This window comes from Crotalus tigris, unplaced genomic scaffold, assembly GCF_016545835.1.
Source record: "Crotalus tigris isolate CLP2741 ecotype Arizona unplaced genomic scaffold, ASM1654583v1 scf7180000020070.306587, whole genome shotgun sequence".
Taxonomy (NCBI): Eukaryota; Metazoa; Chordata; class Lepidosauria; order Squamata; family Viperidae; genus Crotalus; species Crotalus tigris.
In genome coordinates this window covers 226,541-247,717 of record NW_024097844.1, presented here as the reverse complement: position 1 = coordinate 247,717, position 21,177 = coordinate 226,541, and the positions used below count along the sequence as shown (strand labels likewise).

The following is a 21,177-nucleotide window of genomic DNA, read 5'->3' as shown; positions in this document are numbered from 1 at the left end:
AATCCTTTGGACATTCCTACATTGCTATAGGGCTTTTTCTACATGTCTTAATATATAAGAAAGTTCAAAAGAAACTATTGTAGCTCTGCTGGAAACTAACTACATTTTCGTTTTCCTCTTCTGAAGTGTTTCTATTACATCTGTTCAGGATTAGAATTCTATAAACTTAGAAGTTAGTACTTGAGCTGCTTTGTTTTTTTCTCCTGTTTCTCTCTTTTCTTTTTCTGCCTTGTGTTTCAGAGGTATAAGGATCCATTTTGTGAGATAATCTTGATTGAATAAAAATTTTAAAAAAATACTTGTTGATTTCATAGACACATCCCTGTAATTCTCTTGATACCAATATGGAAGCAGCTTACAGTTGGCATCTTCAGGATTTTTTTTAAAAAAATACCACACTATAAGCTACAACTGAAATATTTTCTGGTGATTTTCTATTCAGATATTAACAAGATCCAATTTTGGTTTACTATATACAGTAAGTGGAGAAAACAGATCTTAATGTATTTGAAACTTTTGAAATTATTTCAGATTTTGAAGTTTCAGAGATTAATTCTTTGTACATTATGAGCTTAATTAGGATTGAGCAACCTGGAATCCTTCATACACTGTTGCATTCAATATGCTGAGTCTTCCATGGCATCTTGTACATCTTATAGTGATAGAATTTTGAAAAACAATTAAATATCCTGGGTATAATCATATTTATGATATTTAATTAATGTAATTTACATTAAATAGTGTGTAGTTTTTGCTGGTCCCTGACTACTTTTTTGAATGTGCATAGCTAAGTGTTGTACATATTACTAAATCCAGAAAATAATTACACATTTCAAGAGAAAAATCTCCCTAAACTAGTATTTTCAGATACATTAAAATATAGTTACTATTTGGATGGTTAGATATTGTAGGAATTATAAATCAATAAATCTGGAGACCAGGCTGAGAAATGATTTCAGCTGATTTTTGGGGAAAGGGTTTTTTTCAAAAGGGACTTGCCAGGTTTTTCATTCAGTCTCAGTTGAGACTCAGGAAAAAAATTTAATGAAATCTCATCACAATATCTTTCACAAGAGGTGACAGAAGTTATTAGTGTTGTCAACAAACACAATACAGGCAGTCCTTGATATGACCACAATTGGGACCAGAATTTCTACTGCAAAGCAAGGTAGTTGTTAAGCAAGTTATACCTGATTTTATGATATTTTTGCCATGGTTGTTAAGCAAACCATTGCAGTTGTTAAATTAATCTTGCAGTTGTTAAGTAAACCTGATTTTCCTTATTACCAGAGGACTGCAAAATCGCTGATGTAGTTCTCATCTTCAAAAAAAGGGAAAAAATGGATCCAGGAAATTACAGACTTATCAGCCTGACCTCAATACTTGGGAAGATGCTGGAAAAGATAAACAACAAATCAGTGAACACCTAGGGGCAAACAAAGTCATTACTAAAAGCCAACATGGGTTTGTCAAAAACAGATCATGCCAGACAAATCTTATTGCATTCTTTGACCAAGTGACAAAATTATGGATCAGAGGAATGCTGTGGATATAATTTACTTGGAATTCAGTAAGGCATTTGATAAAGTAGATCACAACCTACTACTTGATAGGATAGAAAAATGTGGGTTAAACAGCATCACCACCAGATGGACTCGTAGCTGGCTAACTGGCAATACTCAGCATGTGGTCCTCAATGGAACCGCATCTACATGCAGGGAAGTGTATAGCAGGGTGCCCCAGGGCTCTGTTCTGGCCCCAGTGCTCTTCAACAACTTCATCAATGATTTGGATGAGGGGATAGATGGGGAACTCATCAAATTTGCAACGACACCAAGCTGGCAGGAGTAGCCAACACTCCAGAAGACAGGCTTAAGATACAGGAGGATATGGATAGATTGAACATTGGGTGCTATCTAACAAAATGAACTTCAATAGTGAAAAAAGTAAGGTTCTACATTTTGGCAAGAAAAACCAAATGTATAGTATAGGGCAGGGGTAGGCAACCCAAAATACTCAAACAGCCACTTGGACCCGTTTCCCACTGAAAACAAAACACAGGGAGCCGAAAAACCCTTTGGATATCTAAAATGAAGATAAGACTGCGCTTCCCCCCCTTTCTCTCTTTCCTCTCCCTCTTTCCTCTCTCCCTTTCCTCTCCCTCCCTTTCTCTTTCCTCTTTCTTCTCTTTTTCTCTTTCCTCTTTCTTCCTCTTTCTATTTACTCTCTCCCCCTTTCCTCTCCCTCTCCCTTTCTTTCCTTCCTCTCTTTCTCCCTTTCTTTCCTTTCTCCCTTTCTCTCCTCTTTCCTTTCCTTTCTCCCTCTTTCCTCTTTCCTTTCTTTCCTCTCTCTCCCTTTTTTCCTTTCTCCCTCTTTCCCCCTTTCTATTTCTTTCCCCCCTCTCTCTCCCTCCCCTTCTTTCATCTCCCTTTCTTTTCTTTCTCCCTCTTTCTTTTCCTTTCCCTTTCTTTTCTTCCTCTTTCCTCTCTTTCTCCCTTTCTATTTCTTTCCTCTCCTCCTCTCCCTTTCTTTCATCTCCCTTTCTCTTTCTCCCTTTCTTTCCTCTTTCCTCTCTCCCCTCCCTTTCTTTCCTCTCCCTTTCTTTTCTCTTCTTTTCCTTTCTCCCTTTCTTTCCTGTCTCCCTCTTTCTATTTCTTTCCTCTCCCTCACCTTCTTTCATCTCCCTTTCTCTTTTCTCTTTCTCCCTTCCTTTCCTCTCTTTCCTCTCTCTCCCCATCCCCCTCTTTCTCTTTCCTTTCCCTTTCTCTTTTCTTCCTTTCTTTCTTTCCTCTTTCTCCCTCTTTCTATTTCTTTCCTCTCTCCCCCTCTCCCTTTCTTTCATCTCCCTTTCTCTTTTCTCTTTCTCGCTTTCTTTCTTTCCTCTTTCCTTTCTTTCCTCTCTCCCCCTCCCTCTTTCTCTTTCCCCTCCCTTTCCTCTCTCCCTTTCCTCTACCTCCCTTTCTCTTTCCTCTTTCTTCTTCCTTTCTCTTTCCTCTCTTTCTCCCTTTTTCCTCTTTCCTCTCTCCCCCTTTCCTCTCCCTCTCCCTTTCTTTCTTTCCTCTTTCTCCCTTTCTATCCTTTCTTCCTTTCTCTCCTCTTTCCTTTTTCTTTCCTTTCCTCTTTCTCCCTTTCTCTCTTTCCTCTTTCCTTTCCTCTCTCCCCCTCTCCCTTTCTCTCCTCTTTCCTTTCCTCTTTCTCCCTTTCCTCCCTTTCTCCCTCTTTCTATTTCTTTCCTCTCTCTCCCCCTCTCCCTTTCTTTCATCTCCCTTTCTTTCTTCCTCTTTCTCTTTCTTTCCTTTCTCCCTTTCCTCTTTCTCTTTCCTCTCTCTCCCCCTCTCACTTCCTCTTTTCTCTCTCCCCCTCTCCCTTTCTTTCATCTCCCTTTCTCTTTCTCCCTCTTTCTCTTTCTTTCCTTTCTCTCTCCCTCTCTCTTTCCTCTCCCTTTCTCTTTCTTCCTCTTTCCTCTTTCTCTTTCTTTCCTCCCTCTTTCCTCTCTCTCTCCCTCTCTTTTTCTCTTCACCTCCCCCTTACTAACAGAACCAGTTCACCTACCAAAACGTTTAACTTCCTCCTTTAGAGATGGGCAATGTAGATTCACCACATTCTGACAAAGAGAAATGCCAGCACCTCTCATCAGTTAAGCTGCAGGGACAGCAAACGCTGTATGTTAGCAATATCTGGAGAGCTACAGTTCATCCGCACCCTCCTGAAAGGCTGTCCCATCCATTGCAATGTCATGCTTTGAAAGGCCCCTCCCCCTCCTCCACTTCAAGCCAACTGCACCCAGCAGGGAGCCTCAGTAGCCGGCGCGGAAGGGAGCAAGGGAGGAAAAGAGACAGACCATCTCCTCGCAGCTCACTTCCAATCCCAAAGTGGTGAATCCTGCTTGGGATTTGGGACTGAGAGGGGGGAAATCCTGGCTCCTAAGCTGCAGGGACTTCCAACCACAGAGCTTGCTTGGCTCTGTTCCCAGCCAGCGCCACGCGTGCGCAAAACAACAGCAACAAAATACTGCGATCGAGACTTACCCGCCTGCCTGGCTCCCGGGCCTCGGTAGCAAACCATTTGAAGCAAGCAGCCTCGTTCGCAGAGAGGAGAGGAGAGAGTGAGGGCGGATGAGCTGAGTTTGTGGCAGGGATAACAAGGGTTCGGGAGAAGCTAGCACGAAAGTTCTGTGTCTTTTGACTTAGCTCGCCTTGTCCCCCACTGGTTCTTTGCCCGAACAAGTCACCCTCTCTCTTTCTCTCTTTCCTCTGCCCCCCCTCCAGATGAAGAGAGAGAGAGAGAGAAAGAAAGGCAGATGGCGCCAAAGGGGCAGGGAGGGGACGGAGGCAGGAGGCGGTAAAAGTTGCTGAAAGGTGCCCGGGACCCCACGGACCAGCCCGGGGAGATGCATGGTGAGCTCGGCTGCCTAGGGAACAGCCTGGGGACGGCCCAGGAAGTGATGCCCCCCTGCTGCAGCCTGCCTGGCCCAGGGAGACATATGGCCGGGTGAGTGGCCCAGGGACGGCACAGGAAGCAATGTCCCCCTGCCACCCAGCCCGGCCTGGGGAGACACGGCCGCCGCCCCAGCCAGGACTGCCACCTGGCCCGGGCAGACACGTGGCCGGCTCAACGGCCCAGGAAGTGATGTTCCTGCCGCCCCAGCCTGGACTGAAGCCTGGGGGGGGCAGGAGGAGGAAGGAGGGGGAGGGGGGAGGAGGAGGCTCCGGAGCTGCAGGAGATGGCTCATAGAGCCGCATGCGGCTCCGGGGCCGCGGGTTGCCGACCCGTGGTATAGGGAATACCTTGCTCAATAGTAGTAACTGTGAGAGGGATTTCACAGTCCTAGTGGACAATCACTTAAATAGGAGCCAGCAGTGTGCTGCAGCTGCCAAAAAAGCCAACACAGTGCTAGGCTGCATTAACAGAGGGATAGAATCAAGATCATGTGAAGTATTAATACTACTTTACAATGCCTTGGTAAGGCCACACTTGTAATACTGCATCCAGTTTTGGTCACCACAATGTAAAAAGGATGTTGAGACTCTAGAAAGAGTACAGAGAAGAGAGGAAAGAGAAAGAGAGGAGAGAGAGAAAGAGGAAAGAGAAAGAGGAAAGAGAAAGAGAAAGAGGAAAGAGAAAGAGAGAGGAAAAAGAGGGGGAGAGGAAAGAGAAAAAGAGGAAAGAGGGAAAGGGAGAAGAAAGAAAAGAGGAAAGAGAGGAAAGAAGGAGGGAGAGGAAAGAGAAAGGAAAGAGGAAAAGAGACACGCAGAGAGAGACCCTTTTGACATCTAAAATGAAGATAATGCTGCATATATCCTTTTTTATCTTTATTTTATATATACACACACAAACATATACATCCATATATACACACACACACATACACACACATACACACACACACACACACACACACACACACACACACACACACACATATATATATATATATATATATATATATATATATATATATATATATATGATAATTTTGAATGTAAGGTAAAAGGCTTTTTTATTAATTGCTGAGCTTTCGTTAACAACCTGTTAACATCATCAGAGCAAAGGGCTAAATGAGAAGGGGGTATGCGCATAAATTTACATAACAGTTAAACAACGGTTGCAGTGAGGCATGTGCACATAGCGTGCTTAAGAAGCTCTTAAAGGCATAAAGCAGTCAGTCTCAAGACTATTTTCAAAAGTTGCGCTTGTCAGCTGTTTGGCACGTAGATCCAGCGTGCCTATCAGCTGTTCGGCGCGAGGTTCTTAGGGCTTTGTGCTCAGTCTTGTGCCAGCTGGATTCCTTCCGTGAGGTGCAGCTTGGGGGTTTGTTTCACTCTATCACATGCAGGAGCTGTGGGATTGGATCTGTAGAGAGAGAAAGCAGATGTCCTCATGGGGCATGTGAATGATTTGCCTGCCCTCGCTGCCCCTTTTTAGGAAGCTGTGAAATCGTCTCTATTAAAGAAGCCAGCCTCTTGGATTGTTTAGTTTCTTTGGTGTAGGGTTACTGTGTGTGTGTGTTTCGTTGGGTATGGTCATTTGGAATGTTTGTGTGTGGTTGTTTGTTATGCTTATTAGTTATGGGTGGTTTTGTGGTGTTTGGGAATGGGGCTGTAATATTTTGTTCCATTGAATGTGATAAGTTATATTTCATTGCAGGGGGGAGTTTTGGTCTTGGTCTTAATATTCTGTTGTTACTTAGGTGTTGTGTGTGTATGTTTTGTTGTGTGTGAGTGTCTTGTGAGGTTGCAGGATTTGTGTTTTGGATGTTTGTATCCTGGATGTTGTGGTCAGGGGGTTGTTGTTTCTGTGTGTGAGAATATCAGAATGTGGTGTGTTGGTTGTGTGAGTTGTCATGGTTGTGTTAGAGTTATATTCTTTACTTAGGTTTGATGAAAAGGATTGTGTTGTAGAAAGGATATCTATTGTGTTGGTTTGGGGTTTGTTAAGTGGGTGGGGTTGTGTTTTTGTGTTATTATTGGTTGGGTTGAAATGTTTAGATATTTTAAATGTTTTTGTAAATGTCTTTTTAGGGTTTGGTAAGGAGGTAGTAGGTCTATGTGTCTATTAATAAAATGACAGTCTGAAAACTAAGCTCCTTTTAAAAGACGGCCTCCTTTGGTGGAATCATGAGCAATGATTTCTGCTCCTTTAAAGTTGAAAGTGTGGCCATGCTCAGCTATATGGGTACAGACTTGGGAGCGTTGTTCTTGTCTTCTTACTGCCAAAATATGCTCATGTATTTTGGTTTTACGTCTCTTTGATGTTTCTCCAATGTAGTTACATTGGCATGTCTTGCAGTTGATCTTGTATACGATGGAGGACAAATCACTGGTTGGTAATGGTTCTTTGGGTCGCATCAGCTGGGAACATAACGTTTGGTTGGGTTTGTGTGCTATGTTGATATTGTATGGGGCAAGGATCCTGGCGGTTGCTTCTGAGACTCCATTTATGTATGGGATTGTTGCCCAAGTTGTATTAGTTGGAGCATTGTAGTTTGAGTGTGGTGTCTTATCTTTGCAGCAACGTTTAATGAAACTTGGTGGGTAATTATTTTGTTTGCATATGCTGAGAAGATATGCTTTCTCTTTAGATTTTGCTGTTTCTGTGCTGCAGTGGGTCTTGATTCTTTTGAATAAAGTTCCTAAACAGCTGATTTTATGTGATACAGGTTGATTGCTTTGGTAGTGGAGAATTCTATCAGTGTGAGTGGTTTTGCGATAGACGGTGGTTGATAGGTTGCCATCAGGAAGGCAATGGACCAAGACATCCAGGAAGGGTAAGGTGTTGTTGTCCTCCTCTTCTGCTGTAAATTGGATGTCTGGATGGAATGAATTCAATTTCTGTAAGAATTTGGTAGTATCACATCGCTTGATGACCGCAAAGGTGTCGTCCACGTACCTAACCCAAAAACTGGGTTGATAATCAGCCATGACAACACGTTCTAGATCCTGCAGTACTGCTTCAACGATGATGCTTGAAATGGGTGACCCCATGGGTGTGCCTTTTACTTGCTTATAAGTTGTGTCTTTGTAAGTAAAATAAGTTTGAAGGCAGAAACCCAGTAGTTGTATGTAATCCTCTGTGCTAGGAGAATTGGGGTGTTGTATTTCTCCTTTTTGCAGAAGGTTTTTAAAAATAGAGATGGCTAGATTTTGGGGAATGGATGTGAAGAGGGATACTACATCGAATGAGATCATGATTTCATCGTCTCTAACCTTTAATGTATGTAATTTCATCAAAAAATCTTCAGAGGATTTTACCGTGGTTAGGGAGTCGCTGATCAGGTGTTTGAGTTTTAAGCTTAACCACTTTGCTAGGCCATAGGTGAAAGACACCTTAAAGGTCTTAAAGGAACTCCTACCTTGTGGATTTTGGGGAGTCCATATATACATGCCATGGCCGTGTCTCTGGGTTGGATGGATCTGTGGTCTTCGTCCTTTATTCTGTTTTGCCTCTTGAGTCTGTTTAAAGTGTTGTTAAGTCAGTTGGTGAGTGATGTCATAGGATCCTTGTTGTTGATGCGGTATGCAGTTTTGTCATTAAGTAGATCAAGGATTTTATGGTCATAATCATGTTTATTTAAAATTACTGTAGATCTACCTTTATCAGCTGGGAGGATGATGATGGATTTGTCTTTTCTTAGATCCTCTAAAGCTCTGCTTTCAGATTTTGGTAACGTGTTGTGTGTTCTGTGGTTGATGAGTAGTCCTGATATTCGTTGTCTGATGGTGTTTTTAATGTCTTCACTGCTTTCAATGCGGTGAATGATTGCTTCAAATAAAGCTGCAAAATCAAGTTGTTTGGCATCCTTAAGGTTGGTACCAGCATCATGTTGTAACAGTGAGGTTTGTTGACTAGTCAAGGTCCTAGATGAAAGGTTGTGTACCAATTTTTCAAAGACTTCTTTCTTGTTTGAGGTGATTAAGCTTTCAGTTTTTCTTTGAAGTGTCTCTGTTTTGCGATGTCGTGCTCTTTGGGTTGTATGGTATATTAAGAGGTTGAGGATGTTGAAATGTTCTTGGGTGAGGATGGATCGGCATTGTTCACAATGGTGCTGGATTCTGGTAGTTTGGGCATCAATGCGTCTGTGATGGTGATTAATCATGGCACGCATGATGCGGTGTTGGAACTGCCAAACTGCTGCATATCCTTCTGGTGATTTAATTGGAGGCTTCTTGCATAAAGATTTTGGTGGGAGGTTGTTGTGGATGCAGTTATGTAAAAAGGCTAGTTGTTCATAGCTGGTAGTCTTGCATTTGGATAAACTCTCCCAATATCTGGCTTGTTGTAATACTGCCTGTCCATATGTGTCTTTGATAATTTTGAATATTGGAATCCCAGGTATGGACATTTAAAGTCAATCAAATAAAAATAAAGAGCTCTGGGATGTAAGGAAAAAGGCTTTTTTATTAATTGCTTAGCTTTCATTAACAATCTGTTAACATCATCAGAGCAAAGGGCTAAATGAGAAGGGGGGAGTATGCACATAAATTTACATAATTTATTGTAGCATTTAGGGGTACTCCCACATCAGAATTGGCCAAATGGCTAAGCCACCGCATTGGCCACCTGGTCGCAGACAACCAGACCACGGTAATATCTGCGGAGGAATTCCTGAGTAGGATAAGAACTTTGAGGATAGAGGATGACGAGGTGATGGTGTCGTTTGACGTCATCTCCCTCTTCACCTCTATCCCACAGGACCTGGCCATTGCGACGATCAAAGATCTTTTGAGCCACAGAGGATCAGGACATTACCAGGATTCACTCTGCTCTGATGACCTTGTGGACCTTCTAGTCCTTTGCCTCAAAACGTATTTTACGTTTCAGGGCACAATGTATGAGCAAATAAAGGGCACCCCCATGGGGTCACCTATTTCAAGTGTTATTGCTGAGGCTGTATTGCAGCAGTTGGAACACGTAGCAATGACCCAATACTGCCCAAAGTTCTGGGCCCACTACGTTGACGACACGTTCATCGTAATTAAGAGGAGTCAAAAAGCTGACTTTGTGGACACACTTAATTCGGTGTGCGTGGATCTGCAATTTACGGAGGAGGAGGAGTATCAGGGTAGGCTGGCATTTCTTGATGTCTTAGTCCAACGCCAGCCAGATGGGACCTTAACCACCCGGGTCTATCGCAAACCCACGCACACCGATAGAATTTTGCACTACAACAGCAATCACCCGGTGGCCCACAAAGTCAGCTGCATTAGAACCCTCTTTAAGAGGGTGGACTCTCCCACTGCAGTACAGCCGAAGCTAGGATGGAGGAAAGAAAACATCTCCTCCATCTCTGTAGGTACAATGGGTACCCCATGAAATTCATCAGACGCCACAGTACTCTGTCCAAACCATCCCAAAATCCATCAGGTGGGATGGTACCATCACAGATGACTCGTATTACCCTCCCTTACATTAGCAACGTCTCAGAAGCCACCACCAGACTATTGGCACCCTATGGTGTAAGGGTTGCACATAGACCTGACCGGACATTGCGTTCCTGCATTATGAGACCAAAGGACCCACTCCCCATAGTTGAGAGATCTGGAGTCGTTTACAGGATTAACAGTAATGACTGTCCAGGCAATTATGTGGGAGAAACTTCCAAAAGGGTCGGAACAAGAATGCAGGAACACAAGCTGGCAATAAGAAGAGGTGAGCAGTACTCCCAAATACTGACTCACATGGAGGAGTTTGGTCATAAATTTAATTTTGACGATGTAAGGGTGGTTGCCAGTGACACCTCCAAGAGTGGTAGGTTACTCAAAGAAGCCTGGTTCTCAGACAGCATGTCAATCAATCGACATGTGGACCTACGCCCGGCATATCAGACCATGAAGGCGTGGGAAATGCGTAGACGACCTGGGAAAAAACATCTGAGTAACAAAAACTCTGGGTGTCCATTAGATGAAACTGGCAACAAAGAAGAGAGACATCTACAATCTAGACCCCCTTTAGTTAACGATTCGTGTGTACATCCGCCATTAATTAAGAAATTTGTTGATATTAGTAGCCCATCCTCGGATGCCCCAGACACCTCCTTGCATTGTACCCAATACTCAAGAATAAGAACAAGTGTCCCAATTAACACAAAACAAACTCGCTACCCCAGTGACTATATCGGCTCCATTGTCCCCAATGGTGCCCCCACTACAACGCATCTGGTTGCCGGTGCCTTGGAAATGGATAGGAATTCAAAAAAGGCAACACCTACCATGAGCGATGGCAGAATAACACCTTTGCTATGCGGCCACACTGATCAGAGCCACCGAGACAGAGACATGCCTTCAATGGATGTACAGAAGATCAATACTTACAGCCGCCCCATTATGGGGGTGGTCACGCGCTCCCAGAGAGCGGCGTTACAGAAGACTGAAAGAGAGGCAACCAGATTGAGAGTCGCACCAGGTGGCATGAAGGAGGAGCATGGAGGATGCGACATGCTGGGAACAGTGGGGGGAAATAAAATTGTGTATGAGATTGGTGGCAAGGATTGTGGGGGGATTGAAGGAGTGACAGGATTGAAGAATGCAAATGAGTGCGATGCGTGCCGGAGGAGTGGAGGAGAGAAACGTCCCAAGGAACACAGAAAGAAGAATCAATTCAATAGTGCAGAGGACCCTTTAATTTTGAGAAACACACGTTGCCTATATGACTCAGGAACTAAAGGGAGGGAAGAAGTGGGTGGTTGTGTGGATGTAAGTAAGAACTATAAGAAAGAATCACTGAAGGCTGTAAGTGAAGTAAGGATTAGTTGGCTTGGACCTGTTACAAGGTCCATGCGTAGAGTTTAGGTGTGGCTATGCTTATAAGCAGGTTTCCTCACTAACTGGCTTGTATCCTGACGATGATGGCAGATGTTAGCCATCGAATGCTTGATTTTATTTATTAAAACCTTGGTGTTTTACTTCCTGGTGATAGCTTTCTTTTTTACTGATATATATATATATATATATATATATATATATATATATATATATATATATATATATATATATATATATATATATCTGTCTGAGGAAGCTTTGCAAATAGCTGAGGAAAGAAGGGAAGCGAAAGGCAAAGGAGAAAGAGAAAGATACACCCAATTGAATGCAGAATTCCAGAGAATAGCTAGAAGAGATAAGAATGCCTTCTTAAATGAACAGTGCAAAGAAATAGAAGAAAACAACAGAATAGGGAGAACCAGAGATCTCTTCAAGAAAATTGGAGATATGAAGGGAACGTTTCATGCAAAGATGGGCATGATAAAGGAACAAAATGGCAGGGACCTAACAGAGGCAGAAGAGATTAAGAAGAGATGGCAAAACTACACAGAAGAACTATACAAGAACGAACTTAACATCCCAGATAACCACAATAAGATGCTCACTGACCTCGAACCAGACATCCTAGAATGTGAAGTGAAATGGGCCTTAGAAAATTTGAGCAACAACAAAGCTAGTGGAGGTGACAGTATTCCAGCTGAGCTATTCAAAATCTTAAAAGATGATGCAGTAAAAGTGCTACACTCAATTTGCCAGCAAATTTGGAAAACTCAACAGTGGCCACAGGATTGGAAAAGGTCAGTTTACATTCCAATTCCAAAGAAAGGCAATGCCAAAGAATGTTCAAACTATCGCACCATTGCACTCATTTCACATGCTAGTAAAGTTATGCTTAAAATCCTACAAGCTAGACTCCAGCAGTATGTGGATCGAGAACTACCAGAAGTACAGGCAGGATTTCGAAGAGGCAGAGGAACTAGAGATCAAATTGCCAACATATGCTGGATCATGGAGAAAGCTAGGGAGTTCCAGAAAAACATTTATTTCTGCTTCATTGACTATGCTAAAGCCTTTGATTGTGTGGATCTCAACAAATTGTGGCAAGTTCTTAAAGAGATGGGAATACTAGACCATCTTATTTGTCTCTTGAGAAACCTATAAGCAGGTCAAGAAGCAACAGTGAGAACTGGACACGGAACTAATGATTGGTTCAAAATTGGGAAAGGAGTCCAGCAAGGCTATATACTGTCACCCTGCCTATTTAACTTATATGCAGAGCACATCATGAGAAAGGCAGGGCTAGATGAAACAAAAGTTGGAATTAAGATTGCCGGGAGAAATATCAACAACCTAAGATATGCAGATGATACCACTCTAATGGCAGAAAGTGAAGAGGAACTAAAGAGCCTCTTGATGCGGGTGAAGAAGGAGAGTGCAAAAGTTGGCTTGAAACTCAACATTAAGAAAACCAAAATCATGGCATCCGGCCCTCTCAATTCCTGGCAAATAGATGGGGAAGAAATGGAGGTAGTGACAGATTTTATTTTTCTGGGCTCAAAGATCACCTCAGATGGGGACTGCAGCCAAGAAATTAAAAGACGCTTGTTCCTGGGGAGGAAAGCTATGGCAAATCTAGACAGCATACTAAAAAGCAGAGACATCACCCTGCCAACAAAAGTGCGTATAGTCCAGGCCATGGTTTTCCCAGTTGCAATGTATGGCTGTGAAAGTTGGACCATAAGAAAGGCTGAGCGCCAAAGAATTGAGGCCTTTGAACTATGGTGCTGGAGAAGACTCCTGCGAGTCCCTTGGACTGCAAGGCGTTCAAACCGGTCAGTCCTAGAAGAGATCAACCCCGACTGCTCTTTAGAAGGCCAGATCCTGAAGTTGAAACTCAAATACTTTGGCCACCTAATGAGAAGGAAGGACTCACTGGAGAAGGGCCTAATGCTGGGAAAGATTGAGGGCAATAGAAGAAGGGGACGACAGAGAATGAGATGGCTGGATGGAGTCACTGAAGCAGTAGGTGTGAACTTAAATGGACTCCAGAAGATGGTAGAGAACAGGAAGACCTGGAAGAACGTTGTCCATGGGGTCGCGGTGGATCATATATATATATATTATATATATATATATATTATATATATATATATATATATATATATATATATATATAAATATAGAGGTCTTGGGTTATTCGGGTTTTCTCCCCCGTAAAATTGGAAGTGTCTTGGCGACGTTTCGATGAAGTCCCATTCGTCATCTTCAGGCTGGTGTTTTCATCTTCGTGCTTCGAGGAGCATGAAGCTGAAAACACCAGCCTGAAGATGACGAATGGAACTTCATCGAAACGTCACCAAGACACTTCCAATTTTACGTGGGAGAAAACCCGAATAACCAAAGACCTACATACAAACACCCGCGAAAACCTCAGAAAACACACACACACACACACACACACACATAAATATCGATCACCAACAGAAAAAGTAGTACAAAATTTTAATGAACCAAGCTTTCGTTGGGAACACCCAACATCATCAGGGTTTAAAAGTAGTCACTGGGAAGAAGCCTTTATACAATGTTAGCAGCCTGTATACGGCTTCTAGAATGTGTTATCGGACCCAGCTGATCGTGCCGTATCTCAGATACCCCACTGACGTCAATGCGTGGTGCTTTCCCATGCCTCCTCCGTACTCTGCTGTAAGTATTCTCCTTGTTAATTCTGGGGCTAGAGGGAGTTCTTTTTCCTTTGCTTGCCAATGGTGATTGTCTCCCTTCCCCCTCATCCTCCTGTGTATGACGCCATTCTTTGGGGGGTGCAGTTCTCCTTTAATCCCACTATACACCTTAACCTTACCATAATCAAGTTTATTCATCTTTTGTAATCGTGACCGGGGTGTGCCGCCTCCTTTTTTGCAATGTGTTCCCGTATCCATGGGCACCGTCCCCATCTGATCAATATCCACCCCCACGGCCCCCTCGCCATATCCATCTAAGTGTTTCTTTATTACACCGGTGGCAGTGCGTTGATAACCAATATGCAACTCGCTAGCCTCCTGTCCAATCTTGCCCGCCGGGGAGCTTCCTCGCTCCTGATGACCAACAACCAACTTGACACCTACAACACGCCCAGGGGTGTTGGGGATCGTGCTAATGATGTCACGAAGGGGAGCGATCTCCATGCTCTTCTATTGATCCTGCGATCCACACTCCAGCTCACCCTGACAATGGGCAGGCTGATTCTGGTGCCGCGCTCCTAGCACCGAGCACACCAGGCGCGCGTTCCCACAACAATTCACAACATCCTTCCATCTCTCATCGCAGGCATTCCATTCCATTTATCAGCAGCGATCTCCCCCCTGATCACAGGAGCCGTCCCCGTTCGTCAACTGGGAATCCCTTTCCCTCTTTTGATGGGATCGGGTCATCATGATGTGTTTGCCCGTTTTGCTGTCTGGGGGGATTCTTTGAGGCCGTCGGTCCATCACAGAGCAGATGGGTGTAACCCATGGGGGAGTATTAGAGTCCATGTCGATCTGATCATGTAATGAAGCAGTGGCAACGTTCCCCTCCTGGCCTGGGCGTGACCCATACGTTAATCTTCTCCAGCAATTGAGGGGCTGATTCATGTGCCATGCCCTTAACGCCTGCTGTGCCGGGCACATATCTATATGCTGGTTAATAGAATCCTTTCCAGAGAACCACGCCTCTTTTAACAATCGGCCCCCTTTGGTGGCCTCACTCGCTAAGACCTGAATGTGGTCAAAATCAAAATGGTGGCCATTTTCAACCATATGTGACTAGACCTGTGAATGTTGCTCACCTCTCTTGATTGGCAACTCATGCTCGTGCAAGCGAGTCTTCAGCCTTTTGGACGTTTCACCCACATAGTTACGTGGGCAGTCCATACAATTGATCTTGTACACCACCGCTGATCTTTCTGCAGTGGGGAGTTGGTCTTTGGGGCACATGATCTTTGGTCGCAAAGTCTGGTCTGGCCTATGAGCCACCTTTATGTTATAGGGGGCCAACAATCTGGCCGTGGTCTCGGAAACATTGCTAATATATAGTAAGGTAATGCATGTGGTCTGCACTTGAGATTCCTCTTCATGATGATTACTACTATGGCGTCTTATAAAATAATAATATTAAAAATAAAAATAAAAGCGTGATTCCTGGGTAAATTCATCTTCTAAGTAACCAGTAAAAACGTGAACACCAGGAATATTATAAACTAAAAAAGTTTAATACCATCACCAATCACCAAGCTTTCGTCAGAGACTTCTGACATCGTTAGGGTTAATGCTGGTCTATGGGAGAGCTCCTTTATAGGTAAACCGCCGTTTGCACCCAGCTTCTGGATTTCGTCACAGGTCCTAATTGGTTTGACTGTGTTCTGATTAGGGTTTTCGCATCGATGACTCCTCTTTTCTTGCTTCCCCTGCCTATGTGTATGCTACTGCTTACTTCTGCCTTGCACGATCCTGGGTTGGGGAAGTTCTCTCCCCCCCTTTTTTGGTTGGCCAAGTCCTCCGTATCTCTGAGCTGTTCCCTCCTCTCACACTCCACAGGACAAGGGATGACAAATGGAAAGTGAGTAAGGAGCAGGGGAAAGAAAAAGGGGACAGAGAATGCATTGCAACAGGACAGCTGGGCCGAGGGCAGAGGGATATATATTAAAGGTAAAAAAGGATATATGCAGTGTTATCTTCATTTTAGATGTCAAAAGGGTTTTGCGGCTCCCAGTGTTTTGTTTTCGGTGGGAAAAGTGTCCAAGTGGCTCTTTGAGTGTTTTGGTTGCCTACCCCTTGTCTAGTTTAATGAAGAGAAGGACGAGAGGGGACATGATAGCAGTGTTCCAGTATCTCAGGGGCTGCCACAAAGAAAAGGGGGTCAAGCTATTTTTCAAAGCGCCTGAAGGCAGGACAAGAAGCAACGGATGGAAACTAATCAAGGAGAGAAGCAACCTAGAATTAAGGAGAAACTACCTGACAGTTAGAACATCTCAGTGCTTGGTAACAATCTCAGATGCTCCTCGAATCACCTGAAGGCATGACAAGAAACAATGAATGAAGCTAATCAAGGAGGGAACCAACCTAGAACTAAGGAAAAGTTTTCTGATGCTGAGAACAATTAAGCAGTGGAACAACCTGCCTCCAAAGCGGTGAATGCTCCAACACTGGAAGTTTTTAAGAAGAGACTGGACAGCCATTTGTCCAAAATGGTATAGGGTTTCCTGCCTAAACAGGGGGTTGGACTAGATGACCTCCAAGCTCCCTTCCAACTTTATTATTATTATTATTAACTTTGCTTATTGGAAGCCAGCTGAGAAGATTGCAAATGGCAATCCCCTGATCCCAGGACACTGCAAACATTATAAGTACATGTCATTTGCCAAGTGCCCAAATTTTGATCACATGATTATGGGGATGCTATGACAGTCCTAAGAGCAAAGACCAGTCATAAGCCACTTTATTCAGTGCAGTTGTAACTTCAGTTTAAATAACTTAGAACTAAATTTGTGCATGATCTGTATAACAGATAATCAGAATTAAATATTAATAACTATAAATATTGGAACTTTAAGTCTGTTAATTTGATAGACAAAGCATTCTTTCCAATATTTGGGAATGCTGTTAAAAACTCCTTAAAAGAGCTGCATCTTCTCCCAGGATTACAGGGCTGTGTTTGATCATCATATTTTCTTTAAGTCTGTATTAAAGAATCTTGAGTCTTTCTCCATTAGTCTCTAAGTTGAAGCCCCTCTGAGTCTTGGCAGCCCTTTAAACCATCATATCCCTTTTTGTTTCTCTTCTCAGCAGTAGTTGCATCCAGCGATCAGCGTCAGATCCCTGTAATTGCTGTATCTGTTACTGTGGGAGTGATTCTTTTGGCTGTTGTAATTGGTTTCCTTCTCAGCGGAAGGTAAGGAAAAAAAACAAACAATATTCTTTGTACCTTTCTTCTCTGTCCCTCCAGCTTTTAACTAGCCAAACACTTTAGAATATGATTCCTGGCCAGCCAGATCTATGACAATGTAATGTTCAACACACTCCAATCAGCATCTAAAAAGCCATATACAAATACCACACACAGAACAGCACACACGCTGCTAGAGAGAAGTTCCCTGAAGTTTGGCTCCAACCTGAATCCAAAAGCAGACAAAACCTCTGGTCACGGTGACCAACCCAGATTGGGTCCTGAAATGTAATGTTTAATGAAACCATTGATTTAGTGAGGAAATACTTTCATCACTACTCTAACATGCTAATCTCCACAGCGCTCTTCTTATTAACGTTTAAGTGATCTTTCCATGTGTTGCTCTATTTATTAAAGTAATAATGGCATATTTCTGTATTATAGTATGTAAGTATGCATATATGTATATATATATATTAATTTTAATTTTTCCATGACAGGCGGTGTGGCTATAGCAAAGCTAAACAAGATCCTGAAGAAGAAAAAATGCACTTTCATAATGGCCACAGTAAGTAAAAATCATTGGAAACAATTCTTCAAAAGCTTTTTGGGTTTTTTTGTTGCCGGTCTTTACAGTGCATAGTGTACAGTTTAATATTTATGTGACTCAATTTATGGAAATGGCAGAAGAATACATATCCTCAGCATCCAGTATATAATAAATCTCTGCTTCACACACTCCAGTGTAGGAATGGAGAAAGAAACAAGCATTATATCCCCACTCTGCAGAACTCCTCATTTGTTTCATTTGTTGATTTTTTTCTGTTTTGTTTTGTCTTTCTGAAATGGGTACAAAAGCTGCTGAAAATTGCTAAAAATTTGTCCCTTTACCTAATTACCAGCACCATAAAGAAATAAGTAGTCTTATTTCTATTACAGATATACTGCAAATAACTCTTAATTCCAATTTACAGCTTAATTTCTAATTTATAACTTAATTACAATTTAAGTTATTACTGAAATATATATTTGAAATATATTCAATAATATATTACAGGTTTTTTTTAGTGTATGGAAGACTAATAACCAAATTTCTGAAGCAAGAAGTACAATAGGGTACATCTTCGAAGTCATAGTTCCCTCTATAAATAAAAAAGGGAGAAAAGGGAGAAAAATGCTCCTTTTAAGTGTAGCCTGATGCCTGCAGTTTTTATGAAAAACATTCCCTAATTAAATAGAACTGCCTATTTAATTGTAATATGTTTCAATCATCTAATTCTCTTTAAAACCCAACTGATCTGAATTATTGATTAATTTTTTTGGACCATCTTGTTTACCTTACCATAATCACAGGGTAATTATGCTTTTTAAATTTGCTGCTTCATTTTAATTTATTTGCATACTGTAAAGAGATGTGTAATAAGTAATTTTATATACAGTTAAACTACCAGGAGTAAAGGCCTATATTGATCCACATACCTATGAAGACCCTAATCAAGCTGTCCATGAATTTGCCAAAGAAATAGAAGTGTCATACATATCAATTGAGAGAGTTATTGGAGCTGGTAAGAAAATCGAAATGCTTTTCTCTCTTTTGCATGTATTAGGATGATGGTTGGAATGCATTAATAAATATTCAATGCAAATGGATTTCCAATAAATGAACTGAAAATAAATTATATTTTAGATCCTGTCACTGATAAAATTATTATTTATAAAAGCAAAACTAAGCTTTCTGTAGATAAAATGATTCACTACAGAGCCTTATGAATGGTGATAAATCAATATTAATTTAACATAAAATAAAAATGTGATCATCTATCAGGAGCAACATAGTTCATAAACAGAAATCTGGTTCAAGTCTTCATTTAATGGCAAAGCTCCTTGGATAACTTGGATTGTCTCCCAGAACTCAGTCTCTTTCAAAAAGGATTATGGTTGACTTGGAACAAAAATGCAGTTAGTCCATCAGTAACGTTGTATCTGACCTTCTCTTTGAAAAAAACTTGAAATATTAATAAAAATTTAAGATTTATGTGCAAAAGTCATCAGGCATTATCAGATTTTAGTTTTTAATTCTTTTAATTAAGGGATGATTTTTTTTTTTAAATAGGTGAATTTGGTGAAGTATGCAGTGGGCGCTTGAAAATTCCTGGGAAATGTGAGTTGCCGGTGGCCATTAAAACCCTGAAAGTGGGCTACACTGAGAAACAAAGACGGGATTTCTTGGGAGAAGCAAGCATAATGGGGCAATTTGATCATGCCAACATAATACACCTGGAAGGCGTGGTAACAAAGAGTATGTACCAAATACTAATGAATGTTTGATTATCATTGCTTATACAAACTATATACAGCAATATCTTGATGGCATTAAATTCCAATAATGTTAATATATCTAACTGTAATATCTATAATGGACAAGTTAGTAAGCCATTGAATCATCCATTTTATCTTCTCAAGCATTATTCATATTGTATTGCTTCAAAACCAGAGTAGTCAAACATACTTGGAAGTCAGAATAAAATACTGGTTTCTTATGCAAAGACTAATACATGCATGTATTTCTTCCTCCTTTATTTTCAGGTTAGGGAGTGGTTCTGGGTTCTCCCCCCCCCCCAAAAAAATAGCAACATCCTTCTCTGTTTTTAAACAGAAAGCTTAGGATGGAAAGAAATAAAAAGTCTTAAGAAATATAATATTGTCTCTAAAGTAGCATATAATAATGTATTTTTCTTAGCATATTGTATAATTTCCCTTAGATTCTCATACATTGTACTGAATATTCTCCTTAATCTAATATCCAATGATGTCATGCAACAGCAGGGGTACATGCTATGTCAGGTTACAATGTTGACCTTAGAAATATGAGCTTCAACACAATGTTCTTAGTAATCAATTAAACAAAAGTCTTTTTCATTTCTAGAAAATCTGAATTTTAATAAGAAAGCAGGTAGAAATGGCAGACTTTCTGAATTTGTGACCTTGACTTCATGATAAGTGAATTAAACAAGCTAATAAATACTTGGCTGTTGCTGCTAAAAGCAACATTGATTTTGAACCTCCCATTCCTAACAGCATGTAATTCAACTGAATCCCTTCTAAAATAGTTGTGAAAATAAAATGGGTAAGAAAGGGGGAGCATTTTACTGAGTTTTTATTTTTGAAAGACAGACAAAATATACATATGATTAATGGATAGCTTCTTTAGAATAAATAATGAAAGTTAACGTTAAGAAGTCTGTACAGATAGTGTTTGATTTAAAATTGTTTGTTTAGTGACCATTCAAAGTTATGGCACTGAAAAAAAGTGACTTATGACTATTTTTCATACTTACAACAATTGCAGCATCTCCATGGTCACATGATCAGAATTCAGACTCTTATCAACTGACTTATATTTGTAATGATTGCAATGTCGCAGGGTCATGTGATCCCTTTTGACAAACAAAATCAATGCAGAAGCCAGGTTCACTTAACAATCATGTTACTAACTTAACAACTTCAGTGATCGACTTAATAATTGTTGCAAGAAAGGTCATAAAATAAGTCCTTAAAACGAAGGTGAAGGAATAGGACACATCTCATGTAGAACAACACTCTTTATTGTACTTCAGCCAAAACTCCAATAACGAACAGAGGCACGCAGGCCTCCTTTTATAAGCCCAGATCCCCGGACAACATGGTTACATAATAAGGCCCTTTTTGCGCCTTGCGCATGCGCGCAAAGCCGGTGCCACTCAGTCTGGTCCCAGGCAGCTTTTCCAAGCCCGGGACCCTTGCAACGTCCCGAGCCTGCATCTGCAGACTCAGGACACAACACTCCTCCCCCCTAGCTTGGAACACCCTGACAACCAAGCATGGAAGGGATTCCTCATTACCAACACTTAATCATAACCAAAACAATTACATTATTACAGTATTCTTACAGCAGTTTTACAAAGTCTGAAAGATATTTAGGGGGACCCTTGGTCCTTTGCAACCTCCTCGGACC

At 41.6% G+C, this 21,177-nt stretch overlaps 1 protein-coding gene across 1 annotated transcript in view; it reads left to right on the top strand.

Moving 5' to 3' along the window:
• LOC120318119 (ephrin type-A receptor 5-like) overlaps positions 1-21,177 on the top strand; it is a 129,245-nt gene that overhangs the window by 15,935 nt on the left and 92,133 nt on the right. Inside the window, exons 2-5 of the mRNA XM_039365403.1 lie at positions 17,087-17,189; positions 17,684-17,751; positions 18,623-18,748; positions 19,297-19,482. Of these exons, the coding sequence (XP_039221337.1) occupies positions 17,087-17,189; positions 17,684-17,751; positions 18,623-18,748; positions 19,297-19,482 (483 nt within the window). The remainder of the gene's footprint in view (positions 1-17,086; positions 17,190-17,683; positions 17,752-18,622; positions 18,749-19,296; positions 19,483-21,177) is intronic.